General features: G+C 37.4%; 1 protein-coding gene across 2 annotated transcripts in view; it reads left to right on the top strand.

Moving 5' to 3' along the window:
- Positions 1–9: 9 nt before the first annotated feature.
- The window catches only part of RPAP3 (RNA polymerase II associated protein 3), a 32047-nt gene continuing 16884 nt past the window's right edge, over positions 10–15172 (top strand). Inside the window, exons 1-7 of one of the 2 annotated variants that reach the window (XM_047788059.1) lie at positions 10–87; positions 2960–3128; positions 4194–4334; positions 9259–9381; positions 10201–10328; positions 13851–13972; positions 14650–14720. In XM_047788059.1, the coding sequence (XP_047644015.1) occupies positions 2976–3128; positions 4194–4334; positions 9259–9381; positions 10201–10328; positions 13851–13972; positions 14650–14720 (738 nt within the window). In that variant the 5' untranslated portion in view covers positions 10–87; positions 2960–2975. Of the gene's footprint in view, positions 88–2946; positions 3129–4193; positions 4335–9258; positions 9382–10200; positions 10329–13850; positions 13973–14649; positions 14721–15172 lie in introns of both variants that reach the window. The other variant, XM_047788058.1, reaches the window with a different exon arrangement.

Raw genomic sequence — 15172 nt, 5'->3', positions numbered from 1 at the left:
CTTGTGGGATAGCTCAGGAAGGCGGGGCCGGCGTGAGTAGCTGAGAGTCGGGCGCGGCGGTTGTGGGGCCGGTAGTGGCCTGGTGAGGTGAGCGAGATTTACGGTTGTCACTTTTTGCGAGGGAGCTACGGCAGCAAGGAGGCTTCTGGGGTCCCCCCGCAGGAGGAGGGTTTGCTGCTGTGGGTACCGGGAGAGACCGAGAAGGCCAGGGCGGGCGGCGGGGGCACCGCGTTGGGGCGGCGTGGCGGTGTCCAGGGTAGCGGCGCACTGGGGAGCGAGTTCGGGAGGCCAGTCCCTAGACGGTCAGCTTTGCTGGGGGTCTCTCCACCCTGGCTGCCCCGGGCATTGGTCGGTTTGTGGTGGTCAGGGCCGCAGACCCACCCTCCCGAGACCTCTGTGGGGCCCGCCCCCTTTCGGCGGGGGTGTGCAATGCTCGCTCGGATACGGAGTAGAAAGTGATACCTCCAGGCGCTGGAAATTTCTGGTTGCGTGCCTGGATACAGGTTCTGTGGGAGCAGAGAGGTGATGGGTGAAATGGAAAAGCTTTCTACTTCCTACAGTAACTCAATGCCTTGTTACGCTTTTATTCACATTTTTGAGCCCCCCCCCCCGCAAAGCATTGTTCTAGTTTTGTTTTTTTCATGAGATGTACATATATGATCAAATATGGGCACTGCCTGAAAGAAGCTTAAACTTAAGTTTAGTTTCTGGGCCATGACTAGGGGTCTTATTTGTCGTTGCAAACATCTTTTCCTCCAAGAGGAATCATTTTTCTAGTCTCCTCTATCTTTCCCTCCAAACCTACTGCACTTTTTGGGCACCTTGCCCCATCACTCATCCCCTTTCCTATGTCTTTTTTTTTTTTTTTTTAGTTTTTTGAAATATAAAGCTACGAGGCTGTGATAGTTTCTGCCGTACTTCAAAGTGAGCCAGTCATACATACACACATATCCATTCTCTGATTCTTTTCCCACATAGATTATCACAGTATACTCTGTAGAGTTCTCTGCACTGTACAGCAGGTCCCTGTTGGTCCATGGTTCTGTATACCTCGGTGTGCATATGCCAGTCCCAGACCCCCAGTCCGTTCCCCGCCTCCCCACCTGTCCCCTCCTATATCTTCTTTTACCCTGTTTCTCACTGCCCCCCTCCACCCATACTCCTGAGCAATTTTAGGTTATGAAAGGCAAAATTATGCTGATCTCCGTAATGTCTTATTTACTCAGCTCATTTTATCTCTGTTCCTAAAAAAATTCCATTAAAACTGTATGTAATCAGGAGTTCCTGTTGTGGCTCAGTGGTAATGAACCCGACTAGTATCCATGGGGATGCGGGTTCCATCCCTGGCCGCAATCAGTGGGTGGGGGATATGGCGTTGGCTATGAGCTGTGGTGTAGGTCGGAGATGCAGTTTGGGTCACAAGTTTCTGTGGCTATGGCGTAGGCAGGCCGCTGCAGCTCCAATTAGACCCCTAGCCTGGGAACTTCCACATGCCTTGGATGTGGCTCTAAAAAGACAAAAAACAAACCAAAAAACTGTGTAATCTTTATATGACTAAACAAATTTAACGCACATTGTTTCTCCTGTATGATCTCTGCGGTATTTGGCATTGTTAAGTATCTTTTTGAAAATTCTCTTCTGTGACAGTATTCCAAGTTTTCTTCCCAGCTCTCTAGATGCCACTGCTTAGTTTTTACTGGGTTGGCATGTCTTCCTTGGTTTGTTCCCTAAATGTTAGTGTTCTCCGGTCCCCCCTACCCCCATTGTCACAGTAGTTAAACATGTCCAAATCCCACGATTGTAGCTTCTTTTTTAAGACCTTTTAATTATTTCACTGTATAACATATTGGGGAAATACCCAACTGTATTTTCTCAAACAGCAAATGAGATGCAGAATAATGTTTTTCTTTGATTTCTGAAAATCTCAGTATCATCTGTGTTTTGGAGGATTTGGTTTCCTACGACATCTATGATTCTGTCCACGAGGATACCAACAGTGCTTAGTAGTAAAGAACATTTTGCTAAGTTGTTCTATCATGGGTCCTTGCTCTAAGTGTTCACCTTTTTCTTCTAATCTGGTTTTCAGCACTAGATCATGTGTTTCTTCAATATCATGTACAGGATCTGGCTGAGGGATAGGTTTTGTGTGTTCGTATGGAATGTCCACAGAAGGGTGATAGCATGCTGTTGTTATCAAGATGATTATCAGTTAGTATGAAAGAAGATAATCTGAAGAGAAAGTGTTTTTAAAATCTGCTTCTAGGTATACCTATATTTCATCCCTTGACTTCTGCTCACCGTGAGCCCACCATCTTGCTTCTCAATATAGCTTCTATCTTTATGCTAATGACACCCAAATTTATATTTCTAGCCCATATTGTCTATGCTAATGACACCCAAATTTATATTTTGGTAAGTACCTACTCAGTATGTCCTCCTGATGTCCCATAAGAACTCAAATTAAGCTTATCCCAAACAGGAAAATTGTCTTTACACTTGTCCTCCAATCCTGAAACCTCTTTGCTTTTGAAAATTGTGGTCGGGTTGCTGATGGCGTGGCATTGATCCCTGGCCCAGGAACTTCTGAATGGGTTCATGCAAAAAAAAAAAATTATGAAAAGGAGTAAAGGATGTATTTAGGCTAAACTTACAAACTCTAGAGATGAGCAGCCAACCTACCAAAGGCTACTTGCTAATTTCAGTGATTTCCTCCCCATTGCCTTTCATTACATTGCAATGTGGAGACACCCAAACTTGTCTTTTTTTTTTGCATTTATTATTCAACAAATGTTGATCAATTCATTTTAAACATGAAATACTGATATTTTCTTTCTTCTGCATCACTTTAGGCTCCCTTCTTTACTTGTATCTTGGCCATTTATGAAGAGGTAAAAATCATTAATTAGCTAGGTTTCAAAAAATGAATCTATTTAATTTTTAACAAAGGTTGGTTGGTCAGAACTCTGCAGGCCACAATGACTTCGACAAATAAAGCAATTGAATTACAACTACAAGTGAAACAAAATGCAGAAGAGCTGCAAGACTTTATGAGGGATTTAGAAAACTGGGAAAAAGATATTAAACAAAAGGATATGGAACTAAGAAGACAGAATGGTGTTCCTGAAGAGGTAAATTTCTTAACTAAATTCCTGTTTTAGCATCTAGCAAAACTGTTTATTTTAAAGTAAAGTACTACCGGAGTTCCCGTCATGGCTCAGTGATTAACAAGTCCGACTAGGAACCATGAGGTTGTGGGTTCAATCCCTAGCCTCTCTCAGTGGGTTAAGGATCCAGCGTTGCTGTGAGCTGTGGTGTAGATTGCAGACGAGGCTCGGATCCCATGTTGCTATGGCTCTGGCGTAGGCTGGCGGCTACAGCTCCAATTAAACCCCTAGCCTGGGAACCTCCACATGCCTTGGGTGCAGCCCTAGAAAAGACAAAAAAATAAAAATAAAAATAAATAAATAAATAAATAAATAAAGTACTGCCTTTAAAATGTTTTGTGGAAGTACTGATTAAAGTGATTTGCCTTCTGCCAACATTTTGGAACACTCTGCTTTTTAAAGTCTTTGTAATAATTGCATTAACTATGTAAAGACATTTTAAGCCTTAGTGAATAGTTACTGAAAGGAAGACTGTGTGATAATTCTTAAGGTAGGCGAACACAATCATAAAATATGTAGGTTTGTATATACATTATGTATACCATATATAGTTATATATTTAGTGATATATTAGCATAGAGTATTGCCTTTAAAAACTTAGTACCCAGGCTCAACCAAATGTTTTCCTTAAGACAGTACATTCAAATATATGGATAGCTTTTTCATACTGTATATAATGATGTGGGGGCAGTTCAGTTTGCTCTTATGCTACTGCTAAATCATTGTACTAAGGCTGAGGAAGTTTTTGAAGTTTGATTATAGGATTGCAAGTTGGGTGAATAATTAGAATTTCTAGGTCATACTTTTCTTTTGACTGAACAATGTTCAATATTTGTCAAGGATAAATTAGACTTTTCAAGCGTAAGTTGTTATAAATGAAGATGCCGAACTGGTATTTCTAACCACTTGAAGATTAAATTAAAAATTACTTTTACTTGAAAATACAATTTAGTGAAAAATTGAAACTTGCTAGTTGTACGGAAAAGTACTAGACCAGTCTCCAAACACTCTGTTGTTTTTCCTCCCGAGAATTTGCCTCCTATTCGGAATGGGAATTTTAGGAAAAAGAAGAAAGGCAAAGTTAAAGAGTCATCTACAAAAACCAAAGATGAAAACACGAAAAACAGGATAAAATCTTATGATTATGAGGCATGGGCAAAACTTGATGTGGTAAGTTAACCCATTTATGTGCTCTTAGTAAAATTTACTCTTAGTATTCGAGTAACTTTTTCTTGATTTTAGTTAAGAGTCGTGGATTAAATGAAAAATAATGTAATGCTCTTAGGACCTATGTTTTTCTCTTATAGATGATTTTATGTGGAATAAAAACTTAATTACATAGCTCTTCAATTACCTAGATTATTTTTTCTCCTATAGTTCTCTTTCAGTGAGTAGTAGCTAAAATAGCTGAATTCTTTTTTCCTCTTTTTTCTTTCTTTTCTTTTTGCAAAAATAGTTCATGGAGGTCCAGTATTCTCTCCACCCAATTTCCCTGAATAGTTATATCTTATTTAACTATAGTATAGTATCAAAGCCAGTAAATGGACATCGATACAATGTATGTATAGTTCTGGGCTATTTTATGACTTGTGGATTTGGGTAACCACCATTGCAGTTAAGATACGAAAATATCATTAATTAGCTAATACAAAGATCTTGTGTTACCCCTGTATAGTTGTACCCACCTCCCTCCTCCTCACCAGAACCTCTAAGCCCTAAGCAGCCAGAATGCTAAGACGGTAATAGTATCAGAAAAGAACGACTCTGCCAGCGTCTTTTTTGTAGACTGAAGGACCTGTTGAATTCTGGCCAAGAGAATGCCTTCGTGTCTAGTCTTAGGACTGAGGCCACCTGACAGTGGAAGTAGGGGTATTTTGATCTCAGGAAGGTGAACTTCACCCTCCTAGACTGGGGTGGTGCATGGCTCCCATCTCCCAAAAATGAGCCACAGCATTTCAGGAGAATTAGTTACCATTCGTGCTCTGCCTCATAGCCCTCTAGCCAAGGCTCTAAGCAGCCGCTGTCAGGCCAGCCCGTGAAAGGGAACCTGTTGGCCAGCCCTCGCTCGTGTGGACTCTGACCCACCTTAAGGGTTGGTTTAGAATATACATTCATTGTTAGCATTTTAAAACATGTTCATTATGTAGTATTTGATTCATACAAAATAGTATGTAGAGATACATGTTCTAAAGCCTGATAATAAGACCAATACATGAACCCACCATCCAATATAAAGAGAATTTCTCCAGTTTTTCCAATTCCATTTGAAGCTGCCAGGGTACTACTTCCCTATCCATCTTCTTTTCTCTCCTCCACCTTCAGAGGTAACCACTATTTTGATTTTTATGTTTATTATTTTCTTTGCAGTTTTCTGTCTTAATGTTTTTATTGAGGTAAAACATTCATACAGTAAAGTCTAAAAATCTTAAGTGTACAGCTTCCTGAATTTTCACTCATGTTCACACCTGAAAAACCACCACCCAGATCAAAATTCAGAACATTTCCAGCATCCCAGAAACCTCCCTTTTCAGCTAATCACCTTCCAAAAGTGGCTACTCTTGTGATCTCTAATATCAAAGATCAGTTTTGCCAATTTGAAATTTCTTACAAATGTCTTATACAGTATGTACTTTTCTGTATTTGTCTTCTTTTGTTAGCATTGTCTGAGATTGATCTGTATTGTCCAGTATCAGTAATTCGTTCTTTTTCATTGCCGATCAGAATTCTGTTACGTGAATATATGACAATTCGTGCATCCATTCTCCTATGGACTTACACTTGGGTTGTTTCCGGTTTGGGGCTCTTATGAATAAACCTGATGAATGCATTCTTGTACATGTCTTTTGATGAATATAAGCACCTGGAATGGAATTTGCCCAATTTATAGTTTATATTTCATTTAATATTAGAAGATACTGCCAAACATTTTTTCAAACTAGTTGTATTTTTCTTTTTTTTTTAAAATTTATTTTTAAATTACTATTTTTTGGCTATACCCGTGGTGTACGAAAATTCCTGGGCCAGGAATCAAACCCATGCTACAGCAGTAACCAGAGCTGCACTGGTGACAACACTGGATCTTTAGCCTGCTAAGCCACCAGGGAACTCCTAATTAATTAATTTTTAATTAAAGTATAGTTGATTTACAGTGTTAGTTTTAGATGTACAGCAGAGTGCTTTAGTTATATATTTCTTTTTTCAGATTCTTTTCCATTATAGGTTATTAGAAGATATTGAATATAGTTCCCTGTCCTTGCTGTTTGTCTATTTTATATATGATAGTGTATATCTGTCAATCCCAAACTCCTAATTTATCCTTCCCCTCTTTCCCACTTTGGTAACCATAAGTTTGTTTTCTATGTCTGTGAGTCTGTTTCTATTTTGTAAGTTCATTTGTATCATTTTTTTATTTTTTATTTTTTTAATTTTTATTTATTTCTAATTTTTTTATTACTCTATGAAATTATTACATTTATAGTTGCATTTGTATCATTTTTTTAGATTCCACATGTAAGTGATATATGATAGTTGTCTTTCTCTGTCGAACTTACTTCACTTAGTATGATAATCTCTAGGTCCATCCATGATGCTACAGATGGCATTATTTCATCCTTTTTTTTTTCATAGCTGAGGAATATTCCATTGTGTATGTGTGTGTATATGTATACACCACATCTTCTTTATCAGTTTATCTGTCAGTGGTCATTTAGGTTGCTTCCATGTCTTAGCAATTGTAAATAGCCCTGCTATGAATATTGGGAGTGCTGCATGTATCTTTTCAAATTAAAGTTTTTGTATATTTTCAATGTATGCCTTAGAGTGAGATTGCTAGATCACATGGTAACTCTATTGTTAGTGGGGTTTTTTTATTTTTATTTTTATTTTTTTATGGCTGCACCTGCAGCAAATGGAAATTCCCAGGCTAAGGGTTGAGTTGGACCTGCAGTTGCCAGCCTACACCATAGCCACAGCAACATGGGATCTGAGCTGTGTCTATGACCAACAGCTGTCTCTTGCGGCAGCGCCGGATCCTTAATTCACTGAGCAAGTCCAGAGATTGAACCCACGTCCTTATGGACACTATGTCATGTTCTTAACCCACTGAGCCACAATGGGAACTCATATTTTTAATTTTTTAAGGACGCTCCCTACTGTTCTTCATAGTGGAGGTACCAAATATACATTCCCACCTATAGTGTAGGAGGCTTCCTTTTTCTTGACACCCTCTCCAGCATTTATTATTTGTAGACTTTTTGATGATGGCTGTTCTGACTGGTGTGATACCTCATTGTGGTTTTGATTTGCACTTGTTTAATAATTGGTGGTGGTGAGCATCTTTTGGTGTATGCCTGTTGGCCATCTGTATATCTTCTTTGGAGAAATGTTTAGGTCTTCTGCCCCAGTTGTATTTTTCTTAATGAAGCCAATGCTAATTGACTCCATAGAGAGCTCCCACTATTATTTAAATAGTTTGCCATCTGCTTTAGTAATGTCCCCCAAGAGAAGTATGATTTGGGGTCTTGAATTTATTACTGTTGGAAATTATACTTTCTGAACATATGATCTATTCACTGCTGAGTATTATTTTTTTAAGTTTATATGATTTTTGTTTTTTGTGTTATAGATGATTTACAGTGCTGTGTCATTTTCTGCTGTATCTGCTGAGTATTGTTTAGTTTGCTTTCATTTTTTTATAATTTTACCCCTTCTTATGTAGCCTTTCCCTTTTCATAAATTGGTATCTTCTTATAATGCTCCTTCCTGAAAGGTATCGTCTAAGATGATTTCTTAGAGAGGTGCTTTCTGCAGTCATTTACTCATTCAGCAGATATTGATTGAACTCTTATGTTGTGTGGCCAGTGCATTCACAATTGTACTGCATTGCTTGACATTGTCATTTAGTGTATCTGTACAAGATACAGGTATTTGCTTACTACTGCATTCTAGTTTCAAACTGAGCAGCAGCTTTGGTGTTCTGGTGCTGGCAGTTTTCGACACTTGTCAGCATAGCAGGGTTGGACAGCCTTGGCTTTAATGTTGGTAGGCTGGTGGTATTTCTAGAATCTTCATGTTAAAACATAGCTAAATTTCAGTCCATCTTTTATTGTTCCAATCAGTGAAACTAAATACGCATAGAACTTATTTTGTTTTTAAATTTATCAACCATTTGTTTTTTCTTACATAAATTATTTAAAATAGTATATTTGTTAAATACAAAAAAAGATTTTGTTTATACAATTAAGATTTTGTTTATATGAGTTTTAGTGAACTCTTTAATGCCTACTGGTTTAAAAGCTCATACCAAAACTCATTCTTTTATCATATGTGCTAAAAAAAGTTAAAGTATCCATAGGGTTACCATGGATGAGATGATTTGTTACCATGAAAGGAATGTGTGAGTCAAAAGAGATTGGGAATTGCTGGACTAGCATGTTGTATACTTTTTTGGTAGAGTCAGCTATATTTAGGAATACACCGAGACAGTATAACATAGTCATTGAGGAGGAGTCTCTGGAGGAGGCAGACCTCCTGGGTTCAGATCCTCATTTGGCCACGTAGTAGCTGAGTGAGTTAACCAACTTCTATTGCTCAGTTCCTTCAAGTGAAAAACATGGGTAATTTTGTCTACCACATAGGTGGTTGTGAGAATCAGGAGTTAATTTTGCTCTATAAGCAGCTTTTGTTGTTTTAAAAATAAGAAGAAGGTTTTTAAGATAAAACCCTTTCTCTGCTGTTGGGTGCTAGTACATAGATTTGGAGTTATTTGCAGACCTCTTTTATGAAAAGCCATACTAGTTCACTGCTAATAGTTTGTGATTTAGGGCTAATTTATAGACTCTATTGACTTAGCTTACTTTAGGAGTTCAGTGTCATATCCTTTAAGTGGTTTGTATCTTGGTTTTCTAAACAAGAATACCTTTTTCTCTGGATTTAATTTTAACAATGAGAGGTTATGTGGGTTGCTTTTAGAGGCCTTTGGGTCCTTGGATTGTAACAACTTAAGTTCGGTTGAGTGTACTTCTGTGGAGAGAGTATATCTTCTTTTATTTTAATGGTCATGTAATTATGAGCACTGCACTACTTTCGATTTCAGGACAGTATCCTCGATGAGCTTGACAAAGATGAGAGTACCCATGATTCTGTGTCTCAAGAATCAGAGTCAGAAGAAGATGGGATTCATGTGGATTCACAAAAGGCTCTTGCTCTAAAAGAAAAGGTACTCTTAAGATTAGCTCTTGGTTCCTTCAAGTAAGCAAGATATGTAGAAAAATCATGGGGATCCTAAGATTTCTACAACATAGGGTAGGGATGTTGACTTTAAGTTGTTATTAGCTCTCTCCCTATCAGGAGGCCCTATAGTACAGTGGTTAGGCCCTTGTGCTCTGAAACCAGATTATCTAGGTCCAGATCCTGCGGCAGGTTTGTTAAATTGTCGGTATGTACTCAGTTTTCTCAGGCGTAAAATAAGATTAGTATTATTACTAAACTCGATGGGTGGTGTGGTATTAAATGAATTATTGTATATAAAGTGCTTGGAGCGTACAGACTTGATCCAGGACTTTAGTAGTGGACTGAATCCAGTCAGCATGTGTTCTTGACATGGGTATTATATCCACTCCTCCATATCCCAGGCCATCTCTGGTGGCTTTTTGGAGTGTTCAGCATTTCTGTGAGGAATGCCTCATTATCGTAAAATTGGCTCTATTGCTTTTCAAAGAGGTGGCACTGTTTTCAGATTAAAATTTATCTTGGTGCTTTCCTTTTGTTACATTTCCATAGGTTATTATTGTCAATAAAATGTTTATAATGCTAGATATTTTGCCTATTTTTTTCTGCCAAGGCGCTCCGTTGGATTGTGCCCAGACTATGACTATAGTGAATTTCAGTGCTTATAAAGAGGCTGCTTTGCTTAATTCTCTTTTCTTTCCTGTGAACCTTGATCATAGGGCTAATGAGATAGGAGATGGATAGTAATGAAAGAAAATGGCTCTGGAGTTCTGTGCCAGTACATATCTGACCTTGTATGCTTCTCCAGGGCAATAAATACTTCAAACAAGGAAAATATGATGACGCGATTGAATGCTACACCAAAGGCATGGATGCTGATCCGTATAATCCTGTATTGCCAACAAACAGAGCATCAGCATACTTCAGACTGAAAAAGTAAGGCGTTTCCATGATGTGTGTAAATTTTTTATGTATATGCAGAGACTGATTTTAATTTTCCTGATAAAATGTCTGGGAATGCTTGAAAAAGTATTACATTTCTCTTCAGCTATAAATTCTTATAGCTCACTCCCTTAAGCCATTTTAAAAATTCAGGTGCTCAAACCATACTCCCGAAGCTCACTTCCAGGGGTGTTCCTCCTCTAAAAATTGAGTAATGATTCACAGAAGAAAAAAAGTTGGCTGGTAAAATTTTTTAAAATTAATTTTCCTCCATTATTTTTAAAAGTTCTTTATCCACTGTTTAACATAGAGAACTTTTATTATGGTAAACCTAAAATATGTCCCAACTTTTAATACTGACCCTTTAGAAGTTCCCATTGTGGCTCAGCAGTAACAAACCTGACTAGTATCCGTGAGGCCGCGCGGGTTCGATCCCTGGCCTCACACTGTGGGTTAAGGATCTGGCGTTGCTGTGAGCCATGGTGTAGCTCCAGATGCAGCTTGGATCTGGCCTGGCTGTGGCTGTGGTATAGGCCGGCAGCTGTAGCTCCCATTCGACCCCTAGTCTGGGAACTTCCATATGCCTCAGGTGTGGGCCTGAAAATAATAATAATAATAATAATAATAATTTAAAAAATACCTTTTAAATACATACTTAATGTTGAAGAGCATAAATGTGTATGGTCTTATCCTAAGCAGGGAACTGACCTATTGTAAGAATTTTTAAAAAGATAAATACCATCAAAGAGGACATTCTTACTGTTTTAATTATTATTTGGAAATAGGAATTATATTGATGTCTGGGTTTTTTTCTGTTTTTTTTTTTGTCTTTTTGCTATTTCTTTGGGCCGCTCCCGCGGCATATGGAGGTTCCCAGGCCAGGGGTCGAATCGGAGCTGTAGCCTCCGGCCTACGCCAGAGCCACAGCAACGCGGGATCCGAGCCGAGTCTGCAACCTACACCCCAGCTCATGGCAACGCCGGATCGTTAACCCACTGAGCAAGGGCAGGGACCGAACCCCCAACCTCATGGTTCCTAGTCGGATTCGTTAACCACTGTGCCATGACGGGAACTCCTTTTTTCTGTTTTAAATAGCATATTTTTAGGTCTTTGAAACTTCTGCCATTACTATCCAGACAAATTAGGGGAATGTTTACATTTTTATAATATTTGATATCTATGATATATGCAGTGATGAAGCGTAATTTTAAATAAACCTGCATGAACCTGCCACCCAACTTAAGAACCAGAACATTATTTTTGAAGCTACCTTAGATATCTTTTTCCATATCCTGACTCTTGTCCCTCCCAATTGATCACTATTTTAAGACGTATATTTATAATTCTTTAATTTAAAAAGTTCATTTTATATGTATATGTTGATAAAATATTGTATAACTTATTTTTGAGCTTTAAAAGTGTGTCATACTGGTTGTAGTCTTCTGTGGCTTGTCTGTTTCTTTGAATAGTATATTTATGAGATTTGTTTGTATTTTGCATGTAGCTGTAGATCTCTCATTTTCGCTGTTATAGGCAGTTCTTTTTTAGGAGTAATCTATTAGGTATCCGTTCTCCAGTTGCTGGATCTGTTGCTTTGTTCCTTTGTTCCTTTCCTTCCCCCTTTCTGTCTCCCCCTCCCACCCTCCTTCCCTTTGTTATTTAACAATAGTGATACCATGCACACTTTTTTTTTTTTTTTTTTTTTGTCTTTTTAGGGCTTCACTCACAGCATATGGAGGTTCCTAGGCTAGGGATCTAATCGGAGCTACACCAGGGCCACAGCAACGCCAGATCCAAGCCAGATCCAAGCCAAGTCTTCGACCTACACCACAGCTCATGGCAACTCCGGATCGTTAACCCACTGAGCAAGGCCAGGGATAGAACCCTCAACCTCATGGTTCCTAGTAGGATTTGTTAACCATTGAGCCAGGACGGGAACTCCCCAGTGCACACTTTTTTACATGATTCTTGGTGCTAGGTCATAGCATGTGCACATGTTCAACTTTAAATGGTGGTGACCAGTTGTTACAAAGGTAGTTGTACAAGTTTACCTTCCCATTAGCAGTGTATAAGAATGCCTGTTCTGTATCTTTACCAACACTGGTGTAATTGGTCTTCTGAATTGTTTTCAGTCTGGGGGGGGGCATAAAATGGTAATTCATTGTAATCTTAGTTTACATTTCCTCAAATCCTAAGGAGGTTGAGCATTTTCTTCTATGTTTATTCACCACTTTTTTTTTTTTTCTCTGTGAAATACCTGTTTTGTCTTTTGGCCATTTTTCTATTAGGCTGTTTTGCTATTGATTTTTCTATTTTAGTATTTATAATAATTATCTTCTCCCAATTTGTAACTAAATTTTTTAATGGAGTCTTGGTGAGTAGACATTTTTAATTTTAATGTGCTTCATTTATTGAATTTTATGCAATGTTGGCACTTTAAAAAATATGACTTATTGAAATAGTTTCCTTCCTTGAGCTCATAACAGTTGCCTGTATTTTCTTCCAATAGTTTTTATGTTTTACTTTTCATGCTTAAAGTTTTTTTATGTATGCTGAAAGTAGATTTCCCATGTCATATCTTTTCACATGAATATCACAATTGTCCCAGCCCTATTTATTGAATATCCATGCTTTCCCCATGGATCTGCCATCTACCATTTTCATATGTCAAGTCTGCATGGATCTCTTTCTCATATCTCTGTTCATTACATTGATCTGTTGCCTATTACTGTAACCACTTCTATACTATCTTTAATTGCTATAGCATTGTAATTATAATAAGTCTTGGTGTTTGGTATAGGGCATGTTCTCCTATCATTATTCTTCAAGAATGTTGGGTGTTCTTGGACTTTTACTTATCAGTATATATTTTAGAATCATCTTGTCAAATACCTTGACAAATTTTTTTTTTATCACAGTTGAATTGGATTTACAGATCTGTTTGGTTAGAATTATATCATTATATTTTTGTGCCTTATTATAGATGAATGTGAAATTCTTCTGCTTAAGTCTTCTTTAATGTCCTTGAAGACAGTCTTGCAGTTTTCTGCATGTGGATCTTATGTCTTTTGTTAGATTTATTTGTTTTTTGTTGCTAATCTGTATTAAAGTAGTCACCTTGCTAAATTTTTATTATTTCAACCAAGTCTTTAGATCATTTTGGGTTTCCTTGGTAGACCCTCATATTATCTGAGAACGTCAGTTTTGTTCAGTCCTTTTCAGTCTTTTTAGCTGTATTTCTTTCTTAACGGAACTGCACTGGCCAGGACTATAGTACGGTACTGAGAAAAAGCGGTGGTAGTGGGCATTCTTGTTCTTTGCTTTAAGGGAATACTGCTTACATCTCACCACCAGTAGTTACTGATTTTTATGGGCTTAACTAAAGGGAGGTGGGAAACATGCCTTCAATTGGGAAATAAATCCCCTTTTCACAGATTCCAGAAACAGATTTGGAAGTTTTGGTTTAACAAATGAGTTTTATTAATTTCACTTTATTTTAATTTTTTTAAATTGCAGATTCGCTGTTGCTGAGTCTGATTGTAATTTAGCACTTGCCTTGAATAGAAGTTATACAAAGGCTTATTTAAGACGGGGTGCGGCTCGATTTGCTTTGCAAAAATTAGAGGATGCCAAAAAAGGTATTAATATGTTCCAGGTCATCGTTATCTTAAAAATTATTTAATAGTTTAGGTGATGCCATACAAAGAATACTAGATGGTCACAGTTAGTAACTTCAGAGATCTTTCTATGTTGAGTGAAACTCATTTTCACAATTTAAAACATGTCTCGATATTTGGGGAAAAGAGCGTGTTATTTGCCACCAGTTAGACTTTGGTTCAAATTCTCATTTGACTGTGTATTAACTGTGTGGCTAGGGACTTTCAGTTTCTCATCTGTAAAATAGGGAATAAAGATTTTGTTGGGTACTTGAGGCTAGAGGTAAGGCATGTAAAGCCTTAACACATTCTTATTTATTTGTAAAATCTAAGCCTTTTATTATTCCATAAAATAGGTTTATGTAGTATAAATCACAAAATCTGAATAAAGCTGATATCTAAGCAATTGTGCTTCTTCTTGGTTTTTACCTTCCTGGGGCTGGTGGAAGGTGATCTGTCAAGAGGATTCTGTCAGGGTTTGGTCTGTCCTGGGGGAATGGAGGAAGTCCAGTAGCATAATGTTAGTATTTCTTAGTTTCTCTTAATTTTGCTCTGGGATAGTTACCTGTTTGTCACATGTAGCAAATGATTATTGTTTTATACATGTTTTTTTAATATCATATATCTTTCAAATATTTTTTATCTTCTGTTTTATTCAGATTATGAAAAAGTATTAGAACTGGAACCAAATAACTTTGAAGCTACAAATGAGCTCAGGAAAATTAATCAGGTAAACTGGTTATTTAAATTAAGCGTGTTACTTATTACCTTTATTTGGTGAGGTTTTTGCACAGACTTTGTACTATAGATTATGTACATTTTAGACATTTTTCTAATTTTAATTCTTGGTACTAAGAATTTTTTACTAAACAAACTTGTAAGCTAGAGGTGGTATAATGGTATTTAAAGGTTCTTAATTAATCATCATCTTAAAAAGTTGTCTGAGATCTTTCGAACTACTGCTCCTTTACTTTTTCTTAGATGACAATTATTTCTCTTTATCCTACTGATTTTTTTCTTATTTGACTAGTGCTTTGATGTTTGCACTAAACTTGCTTATTTCTTTGATTTTGTAGTTGATCTTTATGGTTTATATAGCAAAAGTAATACTAATTTTTTAACAGTAAGAAAATAGGTAGTATTTAAATGTAAACTTGGCCGTCAAATGATACTAAACAGTTA

The sequence above is a fragment of the Phacochoerus africanus genome, chromosome 7 (assembly GCF_016906955.1).
Source record: "Phacochoerus africanus isolate WHEZ1 chromosome 7, ROS_Pafr_v1, whole genome shotgun sequence".
Lineage (NCBI taxonomy): Eukaryota > Metazoa > Chordata > Mammalia > Artiodactyla > Suidae > Phacochoerus > Phacochoerus africanus.
This window is presented reverse-complemented; position numbering and strand designations above follow the sequence as displayed.